General features: G+C 43.6%; 1 protein-coding gene across 1 annotated transcript; it reads left to right on the top strand.

The window, feature by feature from the left end:
- The first annotated feature begins 16 nt into the window (after positions 1–16).
- On the top strand, positions 17–20,166 carry WDR4 (WD repeat domain 4). The gene is made up of 11 exons (XM_068178921.1): positions 17–246; positions 1,805–1,867; positions 2,646–2,792; positions 5,056–5,212; positions 5,757–5,869; positions 7,905–7,965; positions 9,003–9,101; positions 14,108–14,172; positions 14,843–15,026; positions 15,932–16,001; positions 19,024–20,166. The coding sequence occupies exons 1-11, from the start codon at positions 17–19 to the stop codon at positions 19,206–19,208; spliced, it is 1,374 nt and encodes a 457-aa protein (XP_068035022.1). The 3' UTR covers positions 19,209–20,166.
- The last annotated feature ends 314 nt before the right edge of the window (positions 20,167–20,480 follow it).

Raw genomic sequence — 20,480 nt, 5'->3', positions numbered from 1 at the left:
GTGGCGGCGCGGGCGCATGGCGGGCGGCGATGGCGGCGGGCGCAGCCCCGGGGCCCGCCCGGCGCTGGCGCTGCGCGGGGCCGCGGCGGTGGCGAGCGGCGGGGGGCGGCTGCTGGCGGCGCGGCCCGGGCACGGCGGGTCAGTGCGGGGCGTGCGGGGCACCGCGGGGCGCGGGGGGGCCCGGCGGGCCGCAGCGGCGGAGGCCGCCCGGTGCCCCCTGAGGGGGCTCGCAGGGGCCCGTGTGGCGTGAGGGGAGGTGCTGGGGCAGCGCGGGAGCCGCCGGCCCTGCTGAGGTGTGTGCCTTTCCGAGCTCCTTGTCAGCGTTTTCTGGTACAGAAATACCACTTTTAAACTTTCTGGCCTTGGCGGTTTTCTGCCACGGTTGTGCTCCCCCATTTGGACTCTATATGACATAAAGAATATATACCGATATAAACACTCTCTCTCTCTCTATATATACACACATATACATATACATATATATATACACTATATATATGCGTATATATATACACAATGTGTATATATATACATATAAGCCCACTATATATATAAACACACTATATATATAGTGTATATTGTATATATACACACACACTACATATTTATGTAGGCACACACATATCTATGTTATACGTATGTTTTATATCTATAACAGTGTATATGTGTACATAATTTATGGAAAATATATATGTATATAGCGTATCTATGTGAGGTGTATAGCACATGTATTACATGTATATGTCTGACACTATGCAAAAAACTATAAATGCCTAGAATGTATGCAATACTATTTTTCATATATATATATATATGGAATAATGGTCTATTTTACGTCCATAAGGAAGGTGCATATAAATATCTCCAAGGTGGGTGCCAAGTGGATGGTGCCAGACTCTTCCCATCTCCTGTTGCCCAGTGACAGGATGAGGAGCAGTGGCCATAAAATAAAACATAAGAAGTTCCACCTCAACACAAGGAAGAATTTCTTTACGTGGAGGTGGCCGAGCTCTGGAGCAACTGGCCAGGGAGGATGTGGAGTCTCCCTGTCTGGAGACATTCCAGAGCCATCTGGACACGTTCCTGTGTCGCTGTTCCAGGTGACCTTGCCTGGGCAGGAGCTTGGACTGGGTGATGTCATCTCCGGAGGTCCTCTCCAGCCCGAATGATTCTGAGGTTCTGTGTGGTGTCTGAAGGGAGGTGTCAGAATGGGCCAGGCTCTGCTCTGTGGTGCCCAGCGGTGGACAAGAGGCAAGGGGCAGACTTGATGTCCTGGGAGTTCCACTTGAGCATGAGGAAGAACTTTTTATTGTGCAGTGACTGAGCACTGGATCAGATTGTGCAGAGAGGCTGTGGAGTCTCCCTCTCTAGAGATATTCCAGAACCGTCGGGACACAATCCTGTGCTGTGTGCTCTGGGGTGACCCTCCTTGAGCAGGGAGGTTGGACCAGATGACCCACAGTGGTCCTGTCCAGTCTCACCAGCCCTGTGATTCTGTGACTGGGTAAATGCTACTGACAGACGTGCTGAGTCTGACAGAAATAAAATTTATGCAAATTGCAGGGTTACTTCACCAGCAGGGGAGGATTTCCTTTTTGACATGTGCGTACAGTCCAAAATTTTAAGCTTCTGCCACATCTGCAGCACTCTGGTAGCCCCCTTGGGCAGAGGTGGTTCTCGAGATTGGGGGCAGTTGTGCCCAATAACTAAAATAAGGGAATCTTACGAAACAGTTGCTATTCTCCATAGTTAAGCTCCTGGTTGTTCCAGTGCCAGTAATTTTAGGTTTGTTTTCCCCTTGCAGTGATGAGAGCCTCTTCGTGTACGATTGCAGCAGTGCAGAGAAGCAGCCCTTAGGAGAGAAAGGGTGAGAAAATCTGCTCTTTTCCTGGAGGGTGCATCTCTGAGCTTGTGTGGCTGTGAAGGCAGTAAAAGGAAGCCACAGGATGACTCCTTGAGCAGGTGAAGGGTTGGTTTTGCTAACCCTTATGGATATATATGGATCTGTTTTTTGTTTCTGTTTCATCCGGAGTTTCATTCCACTGTGAACCTTTTTTCTCTTTTTTTCGAAAAAAGCCAGCAGTGCCAAAATCAAAATCAATAATTCTGTCTCTTGTCAGTCAAGACATTTGTGGAAAAGTCCTGCATTTTTTGTTAGACATCTAAGACCAAAAAATCCACAAAGCTCTTACATAAGTTCTCCTGATCAGTTTTTTAAGTCATGAGAATTCAAAACACACACACACAAAAAAAGTATTTTTCTTAGCTTAGATTCAATCACTGGATGTTTACTTGTAGCCAAATAGGAAACATTTTACTGGTTTCCTCATAGAGAAATAATTTTTAAATTATAATTTATGTATATATTTATACCTCATATTTATATTTATACCTCCTAATTTATATCAAGATGTGCCAGCACAAACTCTTGTTTTCTAAACAGGCTTTGATACAGTCTCAGATCTGTCAATTTCCTTTGTCTTGGCTTATTTCTTTGCATCAATGTCCACGTTGGCTCAACATTTTAGGCAGAAATGAAAGTGTTTAAAGTTTTACTTTGTTCCTCTTGGTGGTTTGAGAACAACTCCCTGAGGGAAATCAGTAGCTATCAGGTTGTGAACTGTTGGTCCCCTTCTCTCTATTAGGCAGGATGGAAAAGGGACAGATAAAGGAAGTGATGACATCCTGGCTTTTGCCTTCTCCCCATCAGGAGGTTATTTTGCCTTGACAGACGACAGCAAACGCCTGATTCTGTTCCGTACGAAGCCTTCCTGGGAATGTGTTAGTGTCAGGTAAGGAACCAGGGTGGTGCATGCTGTTATGGAGTTATGGCTGATGGATTTTGAGTTCTAAAATGGGAGTATTTGGGATATTGATATTTTTACTACTTAGCTTCCTTTTTTTTCTTTTTTTTTTTCTTCCCTTGCTCAAATAAATTCAATGTTTTTGGGAATTCAGAGTATTTGTCAAGGATTGATGTGCGGTCTTCCCCTCACCGAGAATGGGAGTGCAGATATTTAATATCACTGTCCAAGGAAGGATAATCTCTTTCCTTGTTCCAAACCCAGTGTTTTTTATCTTTAAGAACTAAAACTCTGTCCACTGTTGGTACACTGGGGCTGGACCTGTAAGACTGATGCCAAGCGGTTCAGTGAGTGCATTCTCTGTTCCTTCTGATTTTGAGGAGTTGTGGGGAGTTTGTGAACTTTCGAAAAAGTTACGATCTTTTCAAAAAGCACATCTTCGGAGATGATGCAGCTGCTTTTCTTCAGTACATTCCTCTTGAGGAAACAGCCTGTAGCTGTCCACCAGAGGTCCTCCAGTTCCAAGTTTTCTGCTGACAATTCTCTATAGAAAAAGCAGGATTGTGAAGGCCTTCCTGAGAAAGTACCTGAGCATGTGACATCTCTGTTTCTGTTGTTCTCTAACAAATGTGAGACCCTGGTTGCAAAAAAAAAAAATCAAGTCTCTGTAGCTTGGCTCTGTGTGTTGGATACAGGATGGACCCTTGGGGTTAAACGGGGCTGTAGTGAAGAAGTGGTCATGGCATGAAGCTGTGCCAGGGCAGGTTTAGGTTGGATATTAGGAAAAGGTTTTTCACCCAGAGTGGTTGAGCACTGGAACAGCTCCCCAGGGAAGTGGTCACAGCACCAAGGCTTGCACAGCTCCAGAAGGGTTTGCACAATGCTCTCAAGCATGTGGTGGGATTGTTGGGGTGTCGTTTGCAGGGCCAGGAGTTGGACTCAGTGATCCTCGTGGGTCCCTTCCAACTCAGGATGTTCTATGATAAAATCCAAAATGCCCAATTCTGTTCATTCTGTGTCCTGCCTTCCCTGCTGCCCTGCCTTGTGTGCCTTGCCTCTAACATGCCACTGGATAATTGTTTGGTGTTTTAGTTTCTGCTGAAAGTTTAACTAGGACCACAGCTGGATTCTTTTGGGAATGTCAATACCTCATACTGGGAAACTGGGAATACAGGCAAAAGGCTTTCTGCATGGATAACAATGCCAAAGTTTGAGCTACGTGACTTGTGTTAGTGTTTTGTGGCAAGCTGTGTAAAGGTGTCACACAGTGCTGCCCTTTGTAGTCAGCTTGTGTCAGACAAAGGGGAACTTATAAATCTTTGTGCTCAAGATCACAGTGAACTTGGAGCAGGACTTTCTGGTTGGCAAAGTAACCTTTTTTGGAACTATGTTGCCTGTGATCCTGTTGTTGTGGTGTTCCTTCAAACAGCCACTAAAAACTCTGGGAATTTCTCTCTTCCTACCTGAAGCATAGTGTATTGTCCTCTTGCCTACACATGGCCACTGAATTTCAGAGTAGGTGAAAATAAATATCCATTTCCTATGATCCTTGGTGCCCACAGTCCTGTGCCAACACACAGGACGTGCCTTCTGGCATCTGTGGTCCTTATGTTTATCTGGGTGGATGTAAGAAAGCTGGTACACTGGCACCTGGAGCTATGAGGTGATGGCAGATGATGAGGGAAACTCAGAGTTCAAGTTCAGAGCTTTGTCTGGACAAGGAACACGGAGCCTGTGGCTCTGTGACCTGGGATATGAGCAGAAAAGAGTTCCAAGGCTCTCCATCAAGGGCTTCCCTTTGCAGGACAGAGTGGCAACCGGAGTAGTTCCTACACAGTTTTTAATTGTTGCTGCAAAGGACTCCTAATAGGACAAATCCTACCTTGTCTTTTCTGCATGTTTAACTCACGTTTTTATGATGTAGAGTGCAAGGAAGTCTACCAGCCTTCATTAGAATCCTGGCATGCTGCCTGGGTGAGGTGCTCAGTTGAGAAAATACCAAAGCAAAATGCAGTCATGCAGCTTTTAATGGTCTCCTGTTCCTCTCCCCACCCCAGGTGTTTGCTGTTATGTAAGTCACTCATGTACTAGTCTCAGAAATGCTATTTCAGCCCCATAGTGTTCCTCTCATCGTTGCTATTTCAGTAATGTTGCATCTGAGAACTTTTTGCCCAGCCTCTTGGTCTGTTTAACTTCAGACTTGCTGAAGCTGCCATCCGGAGCTGTTCAAGCCGTGCCATTTGTTTTTCAGGTTTGTTAACAGGAGATGCACATCCCTGGTTATCACAGCTGCAGAGGATAAGATTTTTGTTGCAGATAAGTCTGGTGATGTCTATTCTTACTCAATAACAGAACCTCAAGCAGATGGAAAACTTGAGCTGGGTCATGTCTCTCTGCTATTGGATGTGGTAAGTGTGTGTATTTACAAACCTGCATTCCTGCTTGTGCTTGGGTCTCTCATTGTTGCTCTTGTCCCACATTTGTGGTTTGCTTTTTATTTTTTTTTTAATTATGTAAATGAAATGTGGTCCAGATTTCTTCCTACTGAGTTTGTGTTGGCAGAGTTTGGTAAGGAAAAAAGCTTAATGGGTGTTGAAAAAGTCTTCATGTTACAGTCACAGAAGTCTTGGTGACAGAGTGTGTATGGGAGTTCATCCACTCTGCCATGTCAGCTGAGCTCTTTGGTGTGATAAGTTTGTTTTTTAAGATGGAAGGGGTCTTGCAGCTGTACTGTTGGGGCTCAGTGGCTTTCACTGGACCTGGAAGTCAGTGTTGCTTGTCTTAGTGAGTGAGAATGTTACTGTCACAAAGATTTACACTTCATTGTTGGTGGAAAAAAGTGGCTTCCTGTTTGTACCTGCATTTTGGGGTGAGCAGATAATTTTTTTTCTTAGTTAAGGAGAATTTCAAGCCTTGAACTGCTGGGCACTAAAGCTCTCCCTTTGCCAACAGGCCCTGAGTGCTGATGACCGGTATATCCTAACTGCAGACAGAGATGAGAAGATCAGAGTCAGCTTGACAAAGGCTCCCTACAGTATTGTGTCCTACTGCATGGGACACAGAGAGTGAGTGCCTTGTGTGCCAGAGCCCCTGTGTCTGTGCAGCCTTTCCCTGCACAGCACCTTCATCCACTCTCAGTGGGTGAAATTTTCTCCTCAAATCACATTAAACAACAGCTTGGTCTGTGGTAGAATCATGGAATGGCCTGGGGTGGAAAGAGACCTTTAAAGTCATCCAGTCCAACCCCCTGCCATGAGCAGGGACATGTTCAGCAAGATCAGATTGCTCAGAGCCCTGTCCCAGCTGGCCTTGAATGTTTCCAGGGATTGGGCTCTACCACCTCTCTGGACAGTCTGTGTTTCACCAACCTCATTGTGAAAATGTTCTTCCTTATATCTAGTCTGAGTCTGCAGTGAGTTTAAAGCCTTATCCCTCATCCTATTGCAACAGATCCTTCTAAAAAAGTCTGTCCCCATCTCTTTTATAAGACCCTTTTAGGAGCTGGGAGGCTGCAGGCCCAGAGCCTTCTCTTCTCCAGGCTGAACAACCCCCAGTTCTCTCAGCCTTTCCTCACAGCAGAGGTGCTTCTGCCCTCTGCTTGTTTTGTGGCCTCCTCTGGACCTGCTCCAACAGGTCCATGTCCTTCTCATAGCCAGGACTCCAGAGCTGGACACAACATCCTCTGGGGCCTCAGCAGAGCAGAGGAGCAGAATCATCTCCCTCTACATGCTGGTCAAAAGAGGCTCCAGAAATGGTTAGCTCAGGATGGAGCCTATCTTAGTCTTAGGAAGGGAAGTCTTAGGAACTGTCTTTAGAGGTTTGAACATAGGCTAATTAAATTAGTGTCGTCTCAGTGCAGAACTCAGACTTGCTAGGTTCTGTGGTAAAACAAAAAAACCTGGCTGTGTCACCAGGGTGGATAGAGCATGCCTGCCTGGACACCAGACTGTAGCGTGCTGGACACTGCGGTATGAAATACATTCAAGGAAGGGGGCCTACAGGGAAGATGGAGAGAGTCTGTAAGAGCTTGGAGTGACAGGACAAGGGGGAAATGGCTTTGAACTTAAAGAGTGTAGGTTTAGATTAGATATAAGGAAAAAATCCTTTCCTGTAAGGGTGGTGAGGCACTGGCACAGGTTGCCCAGGGAGGTTGTGGATGCCCCATGCCTGAAAGTGTCCAAGGTGTTCCTTAATGGTTGCAGAGTGAGAAGCAGTGTGAATTGATTGAAACGGATTCAAAAAAAATCTATATTTTAATTAGAAATTAATAAAAAAGGGTTACATAAAGCAATAATTGTCTCCTTTCACAGTCCTGTATTTTCTTCTCTCAATGGGGCTCATGGTGATTCTTGCTGAATCTGTTGTGCCTGCTTTGTCCTGGAAGTTTGTATTACAGTGACCAAATCTCTTCCTGTTATTTTTTCACTCTATGGCTTTAAAGCTATGCCTGTTTTCAAAGGCAAGACTGTCCCATTCAGGTCGTGTTCTGCTCAGATCACTGTATTTGAGATTGGTGAGATAATAATGATCCCCAGAAGTTCAGGTCATCATTGCTCACCAAAGACAAAACAGGATCACCAACTTCTGGAAAACAGAACTTCTGGCTGAATGTAGGCACTGGTAAATTGCCACATTAAAATTCTCTAAAGATTGCTTTTAAGTGATCTCCCAAATGTGTCTGGAGAGATGTGGTACTCTGGAGCCTGAGCCTTCATTGCTGTGTTTTAAAGGATCTGTTGATTCATGTTTTTAATGTGCATCATGAACTGAGAAAGGGGAATGTGCTGCCTGAGTAAATCTGTCTCCATTGGCATTTTTTGATCGAAATGACAGTGTTCTCAGCTAGGAGGAACTCAGTAGAATTCCCTGAGTTCAAATGGGGAAATGTAGTTCTTTATTAAGTAGAAAGTCAGTAGTTTGTGTAGTGCATATTTACTAAGTACTGGTGACATTTTCTTCATCCTCCTAATTATCTTGATGTGGAAAATCTGTTTGTTTATTGTAAGGTTCTCTTCAAAACTGCTGTTTTCTCTTACTGTTTGTGTTTAAAGAGTAGGGTGTCAAGCAAGAGAGTTCAACTTTTGACTGCTTTTCCTTTAGGTTTGTAAGTAAAATACTTGTAATACCCAACTGTCCTGACCTGCTGTTGTCAGCTTCTGGGGTATGTATTGCAATTTCTTCCAAAAAGTGTTGGTTTTTTTGTATGTTTGGGTTTATTATTATTTATACTTGTGTTTTGGCCAAATTCCTTGGGATACCTGGAATAATCTCTCATGGTTTGCAGCATGGCCTCCCTTCTCCTTCTGCCCCCTTTTTCTTGGTTCTGTTCAGTGTTCAGCCATTCTGTTGCTGGATCACATAAGAACCTTTTACTGTGCTTATGGTAAAAGGCATCTTTGGGATGGTGAAATTACCATTAACTCTTGCTCTGGAGCACAGACATTGTCTTCTTGGATGAGAACTGCAGAAATGAATGTTCCCTCCCTTCCCTCCCCAGCCCTGTTCCTGAACTGATGGCATCCTGCTGCCATGCCACATCTGTACAGAGATGGAGCTGGCCTAAAAGAAGGGAGACAATATTCTTTCTTCCCCAGACTACCAAAACTGCACAGGAAACAAATAATGTTTCCTCTGAAGATATAAAGATCACAGTAACTCTTGGCATTTCATTTCAGCTACTGTTCTTACTTCCCTAAGGCTCTTGTCCCTCTTAATTATTGAAGCAGCTCTAATGCTAGTGCTGCACATGGCTGTATTTCACTCTGAGAAAATGCTCTTGGCTTTGTTTTTCCAGAGAGGTGTTAAGTCTCTCTTCAGGAGGTTGCTAAATCAAATGAGAATTTGGTTGATAACAAGAGCATGGGGCAGAGAAGGGCAGCCTGGAAGAATTGTCATTAAAATGCTGAGCACATGCATGGCTGTGCTGTTTGAGACAGGCTTGAAATGCCCTCCTCCAGCTACCCAATTTCCACTTCAAAAGGAAAATTAAAATTAGCATGACTGAATAATTTAGAATGCAAGGGGAAATTATGTTAATTACAATGCTTTATTTGCAATTTGAGATCTTAACTAAGTGACTATTTAGCAGCTCCTGTGAGGAGCTCTTCAGGGAAACAGGGTTTAGCTGAAGGCCAGGAGTGGCCTCTCTTTGCCTGAGTGCTGGTAGTAATAGACTTGTGTCCACTTCCATCTGTCCAGGACTCCACTCTGAGACTTTGGGAGTATAAGAGTGGAGAAGAAGTGCACTGCTGTCAGCTGAGTACCATCTGTGGGCCTCAGGCAACCAAACCAGACCAGGTATGTCCATGTGTGCCAGTGCTTTTGCTGTGCTCCTGATCCTTGGCGCTGCCAAACGTGTTGCTTGCATTTTGTTAGAAGTGCTTCCCTTCTGTCACTGGGTTTAGAACGTACAAAAACTGTTACAGTAGTCTGGGATTTTGGGAAGACGGTCCCTGAAGTCCATTCCTATGTTTTGTGTGAATTTCTAAAATGTGCCAAGCAGTGACCAAAAGAAGCTGCTTCTAATTCTTCCCAAATTTAAGTTCTGCACAGTGGACAAAACCTTCACTTGAATTTTTTTTTCCAAAACCATAGGTGTTGTAGTCTCCTAGGCAGAAAACATGCTGTGATACTGGGAAGATCTAAACATTCACCCATTTTTCTGAAATGCTTAGAATTTCAAGTGTTAAAGTTGCAATTTTCCTGAGCAAAAAGAAGCTTTGTAGTATTTTTAACCAGTGACCTGCAGTAGTGCCCTGTGGAGTCAAAATGCTGGGCTTGTTATTTTAGGTTCTCTTGCAGCTGGACAGTGTCCAAAATTTAAATGTTTGAGTCCTACATGAAAACTGAGCACCCCAGGAGCTCTCCTGAGCTTCCAGCCTGTACATCAGCAGTCTCACACACACAAGTTTGGGGTGCTGCTGTGTTTGAGATGCTCACTTGATGTGAGCAGTTATTCTGGTAATGCTTGAAATGTAGTTTTGTTTTTTTCTTGTCATTTAATGTGGCATAAGACCAATTAGCAGTGAACTAGCACTGTCCTTGTCCCTGCTGCATGCATGGAATTAAACCACCTACTCATCTGCTGGGTTATTTGAGTTTGCCTCGCCACCCATCCTGCTGTGTGTGATTTTTCATGTGAATCTCTAAGGGCACTTCTTTCCCTGCAGACCACAGCTGCCTCCCAGTTGTCAGGTGACTGGGAAGCCATGCAGGGCTCCTGTGGCAAATCCACTGTGGAATCCATATCCAGGCAGAAATTGAATTGAAAATTCTGCCCTCCCTCCTTTGTGTTGTGGTTTTGGTGGTGGAAGTGTGTTGTGCTTCACCTCCCAGCAGCTGGGGAGCCACTTTCATCACAGCTGTCCCATTTACATACTGGAAATCTTGGGTTTGGCCAAGGGTTCCTGTTAGCAGGAATTCAGGGTGATATCCATATGGACAATTTAACCTGCTCCTTGGACTTGGGAGTCTTCTTGAAAACACACCTGAGCCACACACCTCTCACACACATTCACAAGGTCTCTACCTTATTTCAACTGGATGCCAGTGCTTGAAATCTTTGAGAAAGCTGTTCTTGGGGTTTTTGACAAGTGAAAAAGGTACAAAATTGGGTGACAAGCACATCTAACTGGTATCCACTGATACTCTGGGTGCAGCAGGATTTGAGCATTTGTTTTAGAGGGAATAATGGGTTTATTTTAAAACAGTTTGCCTTCTAGATTTATAGGATCACTGAGGACAAGTAAGCAACTAACTGAAGTGGGGAATTCTTTGATTAATATTAAAAATGCTATTTGTTGCAAAGACTGACTTAGCATTATTAAGATGGCTTGTGAGTAAATTAGCAGTGCTAGATCTGACACTGAACCCTAATTCCACTGATTCCAAACAAGTTAATCAAAAAATAATACTGAACTATATAGTACACCTTGAATGTAGCATTGGGTAAACAAATGTCAAGAAACTTGTTGCTGCAGGTAGGAACTGATCTAAGAAAACCTCTCCAACTCTTTTAGAATGTTTTTAAATGTAGGTTAGTAATACTTGCCTTGTCCCCTAATAAAATCCCTTCCATGAGATATTCTTCATGCTGATGTAGCCTCAGGAGAAATTGGAGGTGCCCTTTGCTTGAGGAGTCTCCATTTAGCTTCTTTGCCCCAGTGTGAGTAAGCAGAGACAGAAGGGGAAAGCCCATAAACTGTGGGTTAATAAATAGAACGCAGTAATTAAGTAATAAACCTTATTCCTGCAGTGCCTTGCAGTTTTTCCATCCACTGCCATGTGTGGTGGTGCTGTTGGAAGCCACATGGTGGCCTGTGACTTGTCTCTGTGAAATCCTGGACACTGCTCACTCTCACAGGTGTTCTGCAGTGAAAAGACTTGTGTTCTGCTGGCATCATAGTACTGGAAATGCCAGAGGTGACATCTGGTGACAGTGTTTAGTCATGCTGTGCATCCAGGTATGTCACAGCTCATCTCCAAAACCTAGAGTGACATTCATGGTCTGAATTTAAGGACACAATCTCTTGAGCCAGCACTTTGCAGCTTGTAACAAGCACAGTGTCTGCAAAGGACTCTGCAGCCAGGGATCAGATGGGGATGTAAGTGCTTTTTTTTTTCTTTTTTTGTATTGTTACATTTCATTTTTACCATTGACAGCCAGTGTGAATGCACTGGAGCTTTAAACACAGCTTGAAGCTCAATGAGGATGGAATCATCAGTAATGGTGGGTCATGTGAGCACAAAATGTGGGCTTATTTTGCTTGGCAGATGATGAATATGTGTCTGTTTGGGGAATGTAGGAGTGTTTTGAGCAGTGTAGCATTGGTTTCAGCTGATGGCTTACAGATCCTCAGTTCATTTTCCCACTAGAATCGGAGTAATTCTCTTAATTCCATAGTGCTATATAAATATTTTTCTGCTTCACAGCTTTCACCTCATCTGATCCTCTTGACAGCAGAAGCTTGTTTAAAGTCCAGAACATGAATTGCACAACTCTACCCCAATGCACCAGTACATTAATTTTTTATAGGGTCACCTCTTCTCACAGATGACATCAAAAGTTAATTTTAAGGTGTTGGCAGGCTGATAACAGTGTCATATAAATACTGTCTTGAGTTCAGAGACCATCAAGTGAACATCTGTTTGTCACAGAATGTTCTTGTAGCCCTTCCTTAACTGATTTCATAGCCCTGTCCTTGACCATGATACTGCTGTGGGTCTTGCATTCATTTTGCTCATTTTTTAACTTACCCACACATGGAAAGAACTTGGAAAGAAGATGCATTTTCTTGTCTCTTTCCAGCTGTGAATAAAACCTGGTTTAAATCAAAACAACCTCCTCCTCCCTCCTCCATTGGGGTTGGGAGAGAGCTGCTGCCTAATTCAAGTTCACAGAGCCCTTTGTCTCTAACAAAGCACTTGGCTGTGTAGGTGGGCACTTCCCTGCATGTTTGTCAAGCAACAGGCAGAGAGGCAGAGCTTTGTTATTAGAAATAAATAGCACAGGTTTCAGCTTTTATATACATATATATCTATTTTAGCTTGTTCCTTTAAGTGTCTGAAGAGCCCACCATGGCTTACAGTAAATAGGAGCTGTCAGTTCTGCTCCAAAGCTGTGGTGTAAGTGGCTCCATCCTGCACAAACAGCATTTAGCCACATTAGCTGCACAGAAACTTTCTGGTTCAGCCCACTCATCCTACCTGGTACTTGGAACCATCTTTGGTGAAACAGGAGTCCTGGGTCCCAGTGCTAAATATGGACTAATAATTTCATATTTCTGCAGAGTAGCAGGAGATCAGTTCCATCTGTTCCCAGGAGCTCTGAACCATATCAGTCCTGATAATATATTTTATTAAGTGCTCCTCTTCTGTCCAAACAGGTGGTTGAGACGAGTGAAAAGTGTGTGCATGCTGTTCTTGCTTCCCTCTATGAAATTGTATCACACAATTTTTCTTATGTGCTGGAGAAAAAAAAATGTTTTCAGTTCTGTTACACTATGAATTAATTTTCTTTCCCACAGTTGGTTTATCTCTTAGTGGTTGCATCATGTGCTGTTGACAAAATAGTTAGCTTCTGGTGTTAAACTTGCTGACTTGAATTTTTGGAAGCTGTACAGCTTGTTTTGCTTTCCTACATGGATTGCAAAACTGTGAAACAAGCACCCTGACAATGCCTATACATCAGCTGGTAGCTGCAAGGGTAAAATCCTGTGGTAACTCCCAAATTTACCCTAACTGAGTGAACCAGAGGTTCTGTCCAGTCATGAGGTGGAGGTTAAAAAAAGAATATTTGAGGGTACATCAGAATTCTGCTAGCAGAGTCAGTGTATTTTCCCTGCCCTAAAGGAAATAACTCTGCTTCTCTACTTGGAAGGTTTTAGTCATCAGCAGTGTTGGTGTTGTCACTGCTTATAAAATACACTTGAGAACCAGCCTTTTGCTGTTGCAGTTTTGCTGTTCACATTATATAATAGATACTTTTGAAAAAGCACCCCAGGACATAATTTTGCAGTTTTTCTACTCCTCCCAAATTCTTCCCACTCCAGAAGCCTCAAATCAGTTGTTTTGTATTTCAAGTAGAATGGTTTGTGCAGCAAAGGTGCTGCTTCTCTCCCAGATAAAACTGTATAACTTCTAAATTAGGAGTGTGATGTGGGTTTTTTTGTTGTTGTGTTGGTTTTGTTGGGTTTTTTTGTTTGTTTGTTTTGTTTTTTGGTTTTTTTTTTTTTAATGAGGAAAATGGCCTCAGGCAGGCCTGCCTTGTTGTTCAGAGCACATTTTCTGTGGGGCAGGATGGCTTCACCCAGACTCAGGTTGGAACAGAGGCAGCACAGCAGGGATATAAGGGATAGTAGCTATGCATCACTATGTTCGTTTTTTGACAAACAGAACAGCAGCTAATAGCTCGTGTTTGTAATGTCTGAGCTGCTGCAGTGATATTCTGCCTGAGCAGGCTTAATGTAAATGCTTTTGTCATTAGCATTGCAGGAGAGAATATTTGAAGGTGGTGTATTTTCCTTCATCTGTTGGTTTGTCTGCTAAGAGTGGTTCACTTAAACCTTTACATTTGATCTCTGGACAGTGTGGAAGGGAGGAGTGTGGAAAACTTCATAAAACAGCAAACACTGGTACAAAAAAACCTTGACTGTAGTTAGAAGGTAATTAAGTTGCTTAACTTGCTGTAAATTAAGACATCTGCTAAATTTTAAAGGCTCATAGTGAAATGGAATGTGAATTTTCTGCCCATAAATGGTTTCAACTCACAAGGATGTTTTTTTTTTTTCCCCTATTACTAATAGAAATACACGGTGTCAAGAATAACCTACTGCTGCCAAGGTGGTTATGTTGCCATTCTGTGTGACAGGTAAGAATAGATGGAATAATGCCTAAAATCATCACAACTACTGCAAAGGCATGTGCAGCTTTCCCTGCTGGCTGTCCTGGCTTTCTCTGAGCCTGGAGTTCTTGGTACTGTGCATCTCCAGATGTTCAGGAATGTCTGTGGCCTCTCAGGGAGTCCTGGACTTCCTGAGCAAGTCTGGACTTGCTCTAGTGCAGAGGGGAGCAAGGGTTACCTGGCTTAGTTAATTTTTGTAGAGTTTGTGATGCCTTTCCCTCAGTGGAGGAAACAGGAGGATGGGATGTACAAGAGCTAGGGGATGTTTTATTTTGGCTGGTGCTCAGCTGTTTATTTACCTTCAAGTGCAGCCCTGTAGGCCAGTGTGTCACAGTGCAGCACTCCTCATAAAAGTCCTTAGTAATCCTTATGAAATTCCCTTTACTGCTCTTTCTTTTAAAGAGGAGGCAGCACTGGCTGCTTTTTCTTTCACATAACACTTGAAAAGCTGTTTGACACTTTGGGTATTTACAGCTTCTGACTCAGATCATGTAAGCAAACAGCATTTGAAGTGCTCATTCTAACCACTTGGCTTTGGCTCTGTTTGGAATTAGAGTGGGTGTCTGTAGTTTGCTGTACAAGTGATACCTGTAGGTGGGTTTGGTAATAATGGTAATTAAGTTTTTCCTCTCAAAAGTATTCCCACAGTCTACATCTTTCAGCTCGATGCCACTGCCCAGCGGCTGGTTTACAAACAGCAAATCTCTCTGAAACACAAAGGCTGGGACATTGCATTTGAGGAAATGGGGGACCTGTGGATTTTGCAGGAAGACAAGGACAGTCCTCTTCTTTTGTACAGAGCATGTGATGGACAGTGGAAGGTAATTTTTAATGCTGAAAATCCTGAGTGTTTGGTGATGTCTTGAGGCCACAACGGAAGTGGAGTTAGCTGTTCCATGAAAGCTAAAAAGGCACCTTTCTCTCTCTCTTGAGATGGAGTAAAAGCCATAGATACACATCTCATTTTTTTTCTCACCTGTGTACGATGCAAAGGTGTCAAGAGCTTGTTGTGAACACCAATGTGTGTTCTCAGCTAAAGCTGCCATCTGGCACAGCAGGATCAGAGTGCTCTTCAGCACTCACTACTTTAAACTATTGTTTGAGATTTCTGTGGGCTACACTTGATGATTTAAAAAAAAAAACCCAAAAAAGCAAAACCACAAACCAACAAAATCCCTTTGGATTTGCTCAGGAATTCTTCCCACACAGCTTTCCTTGTGCCTGCCTCTGAGGGATCCTTTGCAGGGCAAGGCATCCTGGGAGCAGTAAGGGAATTACTTTTATTTTCAATGAGAACAGGGAATCAGATTTGGGGTATGTGCTATCAAGTTCTCTTTTATTGCCTATTAAAAAACTGGAAACTCATTTGTTATCCTTGTAAGTCTCCAGATAATTATGGTCTGGTTGTGAAGAGGTTTTTAAAGAAACTTCTGAGTGTGTTCTTTGACCTAACGTGTTCCCTGGGATATTTATTTTCCTCACAGATTAGTAAGTGGGAATCAATTTCTTTGTTCAAGTGGCAGAGCTTTCCTAGCAGAACTTGAGATCTCAGGCCTGGTTTCAATAACAGTCCTAGAAAAAAGGAGCCTGGAAGAGATCATGGAGGTTTTACACTTGCTCTGTTTCACTACACGCTTCTGAGAGCTGTTGCATTTTTCAGCATGCAGTGGAACATGAAATTGTCTCTTAATCCCCAAATAACATGCAGCCTTCCTTCTTTTCCCAGGCTATAACTGATGACAAGGGATTACAGAAGATGTCAAAATACATTCAAGACAACTGGACAGTGTTTGAAGGTGAGAAACTTGGCCTAAAGGTTTAAGGAACACAGTTTTTATAGCTGAAGCATAAGATTTAGAACAAGGTTGGAGTTCAGGTCAGTTCAGCTGGCTCTTGAAGTCACTCAGTCTTTTCTCAGTTTCATCTCTCTGTCTGGTGTGGAAGTCAGTGCAGATAATGAAGTGTGTTGAGGGCTCAGTTATCACAGACCCATGTAGGTATTTAGAGCTGAATTGCAGCCTTATAACTTTTCCATAGACACTGTATCACAGGGATGCATCCAAACAGCCTCTGGCAGAGCTGCTGGAGTCTGTCTTACTGCTGTGGTATCAAACACTGGTGTTTGTTGTCTTGTCTCCTGCCTGGGTGTGAGACTTTATCACAGGTGCAGTGGAGACAGTCAGGATGGAACAGCTCTGCTGTAAAGATGGGCTGTTGGGTCCACCTTGGCAGGGCGGGATGTGAAGCCTGCTGTGACTGGAAGGTGTGACCCAGGATGGGACAATATATGACATTGCTTAGTGTCTGGCTGGCTCATTTTCTTCTTGCTTCCTGCCCCACTCCCAGACTCTGTCAGAAAAATAATGCCTGGTTTCCTCATTCAGAAGCACCCTATGTTTCCAGGATTTTTTGTATTATAAAAAAAACCTAGCTCAAACTATAGCAGTGGTTGTGGCTGCAGGGTAGAGAAGGGCTGTGGCATGTGCTAAAATCTCAATTATGTATTGAATCTTCATTCATAGACTACTTTGCTGGGAGACTGGAATCTTGCTTAAAAAACATGGTACAGTTCCCACCAGTCTTATGGTCTGTTCATGGTGGCCATATGTCAAGATGGAAGAGCTGCAGAAATGTTCAGTCTGGTGTAAAGTCTCCTTAATATCTGGTACTGGATGGTTTAGCATGTAGCTGTCATTAAGTTGGTCATTAAATTGTAATTAAGGTGGTGCAGTCTTTCTAAGTCAGGTGTTCCTTTGGAAGGGAGATGTTTGCATGGAGATGTTGCAGACTTGATAGTTACAGCCAGGCAGATAATTAGGAGGATGAGGTCTGAGTGGAAATGAGCACAGAGAAGCAGAGAGAGCAGGCAGGGGGAGAGGTTCTGGGGGTAATTAGCCCATGGAACAAACAAGTGTGAAATGGCAGTCACTATCTCATCTGCAGCTGGGAAAGGAGCACGACTCACATGAGAGGGTTCATTATTGTTAATTAGTAAGGGGAGGCTCACTTGATGAGCGCTTATTCCAGTGCATAATTGGTGCTTTAAAAGTAGTTATATCTTCTGAAACAAGTGATGGTTACATTGTTGGAATTCAGTCCCAGTCCTTGCATATTTTCCTTTTATAAACTTTTCTCACCTGTCTGAGGTTTCTGTAGGATTTAAGATGCAGTGTCAATCTGGAAGTATCACAGAATCCTAGGATGGTTTGGGTTGAAAGGAACCTTAGAGACAACCCAGTTCAACCCCCTGCTATGGGCAGGGACAGCTTCCACTAGTCCAGGTTGGTCAGAGCCTCATCCAGCCTGGCCTTCAGCACTTCCAGGGATGGGGCATCCACAGCTTCTCTGGGCAAACTGTTCAAAGTGCTTCACCACCCTCACAGGGGAGAATTTCTTCCTAGTACTGAATCTAAACCCACTCTCAGTTTGAAGCCATTCCCCCTTGTACACATTAAACAGTCTGGCATTGTGCTGTAACTAATCCCAGAAAAGGATTTAATGCAGACTGATCAAGTGGAGAGCAGCATGGCTATTCAAACTGGCAGCATGCAATTTTTTCCCAGGGCCAAAGGCCAATAAAGCCTGTACAAGTACAACACCCCTGAAAGTGAAAGCTTGAGCTTTGCTGAGTACCACAAGGGAAACTTGCTTTGTTTGTCTGCCCAGAAACAGGGGGATGCTGTATGTGGGTTTCTGTGGAGTAGCACACTTAGCTTCAGGAGCAAACCTTAGCAGGAACTGGATTTCTCTTCATTTGTCCTTTAAAGATAATTTTGGTAAGTGGGAAAAGATGAGAACTGGAGATAACTGGCTTTGTCAAGTGCCATTCCAACAATTCTTTTAGAAATACAGACCGAGCCAGCTGGTCTCATTCTATGTTTTCTACAGAAACAATCTGATGAGGGATTTTAGGATAGCAGTTAGTTCCCTGCTAAACTCATCTAAACCTACAGTCTTGGGGATGCTGTGAGGAATATTACCCTGAATTCACAGAAAGTGTAACAAAGCCATTGGAACAACTGCTTAGGAATTTATGTGCTATAGAACATGACTGTTTAAAGACTGATCCTTTGTCCTTCTTTTAAGTTCATACTCTAGGAGAAAATCCAGCTAAGCACAGTTAGGTGGCAACTCTCCTTGTAGTACTTGGGTCTCAGGGAACAACTTCAGCAATTGAAAAACAGAAGCCCTGAAGTTTGCAAGTGTCCAGTGTGAGGAGAGCTGTGGCCTCTCTTTGCTTCACTCTGAGCTGCTTGACTCCGTATGAATTTTTTAGCCTAGAAGTGGAGGCTGTGCCTGGCTGGTGAATGCTGAACAGGTGCTTGCCAACACAAATCAGGCTTACACAGTGTAAATGTTGATATTTAATCACAGAGTGGTTTGGGTTGGAAGGGACTTTAGAGATGATCTCATTCCATCCCCCTGCCATGGGCAGGGACACCTTCCACTATCCCAGGTTGCTTCAAGCCCTGTCCAGCCTGGCCTTGGACACTTCCAGGACTGAGGCATCCATAACTTGTCTGGGCAACCTGTGCCAGGGCCTCACCACCCTCACAGTCAAGAATTTCTTCCCAATATTTAGTCTAAATCTGCTCACCTTCAGCTTAAGGCCATTCCCCCTTGTCCTGTCACTACATGCCTTTGTGAAAATCCTTCCCCAGCTCTCCTGAAGCCCCTTGAGGTATTGGAAGGCTGATACAGTGGAGAGGAGCACAGTAAATGAATTGGAATGCCACTATCCAAAATTAAAGTCCAGGAAGCCATTGATGAGACCACTGAGGGAATTAACACCTGTGTTCTTGCTTTGCCCAACTACAGGTTTTGTTGGTGCAGAGAGCTACTACAGCCACCTGTACAAGGCCTCTTTTGACAACACGGACGAGTACGTGCAGAGGAAGGAGGGAAGGTTACAGCAGCAGAAGAAGAAGAAGAAGCAGGATCTGCAGCATGCTTCCAGTGGACAGGCTAAAAAAAAGATGAAGACTGAAGAGCCATCACTATGACTGCTGTGAGCTTGTGACCTTTGCCTTGAGGAAGGGAAGTGATCCAACTGTGGACTGTTTTTATATAAAAAGTGAATTATGCAATAGGACTGGTTTAAAATTTTATTCAGGTTTTCAGGCAGGCTGATATGGCAATATCCTGTTTGCAGCAAGTAATGCATTTACAACATACCTAAACCTTCTAGCAGAATGCAGTGTTAGTGGCTCCGTCCTGTGAATCTCTGATGCATGTTGTATGAATATTGGAGATGGTCTTTTCCTTGAAACAGGATGTTCTTTTTTCCTACTGTGTTCAGGCTTTCTTTTTCAAGTGGAAACACGCTGATTAAAGTGGATGCAACTTTGTTTTTATTACTTTTGGTTTGGGTTGGTTTTGGGGTTTTTTTAAAGTTTTTTTAAAAAGTCTGTTAGTTAATGTAACTAACTTAGTGTACCTGGATATGGGAAAGGGAGTGTAGAAAAAAATTGCTGGGTATGAGAGGTTTTAGCTGAGACTTTGCCTTCTCTGTTTTTATCCTTTGGTTCATATGGTTGGGATTTTGCCTGGCTTCTAATCCATTACTTCCTACTTGTGGAATAGCTCTGTAGGAAGAAGTGCAAAAGTTAATTTTGTATGCTGCAAAGTAAAAGCGAAACGTGTCAGTCAACGTTGTGTTATTGGAAGCTCCTTCCATTGCAATATGATCCTAATGGTGTCTGTGAAAATCATTCCAGAGGCCCGGGAGCAAAATTTGGAGTGCATCCTGCTTTTTTCATCGAGAACTTTTCCATTTCCATTATCCGAGAGATACATCTTCTTGAGAAGTTATCAGTAAGAGCTTTATGAAGCCACTTGCTTCATCAGGGGGCAGAAGATGTGTTCATCTGCCAGATGGTATCATGTTCATGTGGAATATAATGTCCTTCACAAAACCAGCTGTGGAAATCTGTACAGTCCATTAAAAGTACTCGGAATTAACCTGTGCACTGTGCGTGGCTCTCTCTGGAGTGTCTGGATACGTAGAATTTTTGCATTCAAATGCAGATGTGGGGCCCAGCTGCTTGGTTTGCTGACAGCTTCTCCCTTTCCCCCACGGAAGATGCTGAGTGTCAGTAATAGAGCTCAGCAACAGGTATGCAAATTTCTTGGTAGTTCACCTAAATGCCATGCTGATGGGAAGCTGGGATGAAAACCCTGCAATTTCAGTCTTCTGAAGGAAGGTGTGGGGTGAAAACCTGCTGGGCTGTACCTGGAACAGCCAGCACTGGTGATGGGGATTTTTCTTGGGTCTC

This window comes from Anomalospiza imberbis, chromosome 2 (genome assembly GCF_031753505.1).
Source record: "Anomalospiza imberbis isolate Cuckoo-Finch-1a 21T00152 chromosome 2, ASM3175350v1, whole genome shotgun sequence".
Classification (NCBI taxonomy): domain Eukaryota; kingdom Metazoa; phylum Chordata; class Aves; order Passeriformes; family Viduidae; genus Anomalospiza; species Anomalospiza imberbis.
Note: the sequence above shows the minus strand (reverse complement) of the source record. Positions and strands in the feature narration are given on the sequence as shown.

What these genes read in the sequence shown, in the direction of transcription:
- WDR4 (XM_068178921.1), top strand. Translation starts at nt 17, where the DNA reads ATGGCGGGCGGCGATGGCGGCGGGCGCAGCCCCGGGGCCCGCCCGGCG. An exon ending in CTCGCAGGGGCCCGTGTGGC is followed by an intron (nt 247 to 1,804) that starts GTGAGGGGAGGT and finishes TTCCCCTTGCAG; the next exon opens with TGATGAGAGCCTCTTCGTGT. An exon ending in TGCTGTTGTCAGCTTCTGGG is followed by an intron (nt 7,966 to 9,002) that starts GTATGTATTGCA and finishes CCATCTGTCCAG; the next exon opens with GACTCCACTCTGAGACTTTG.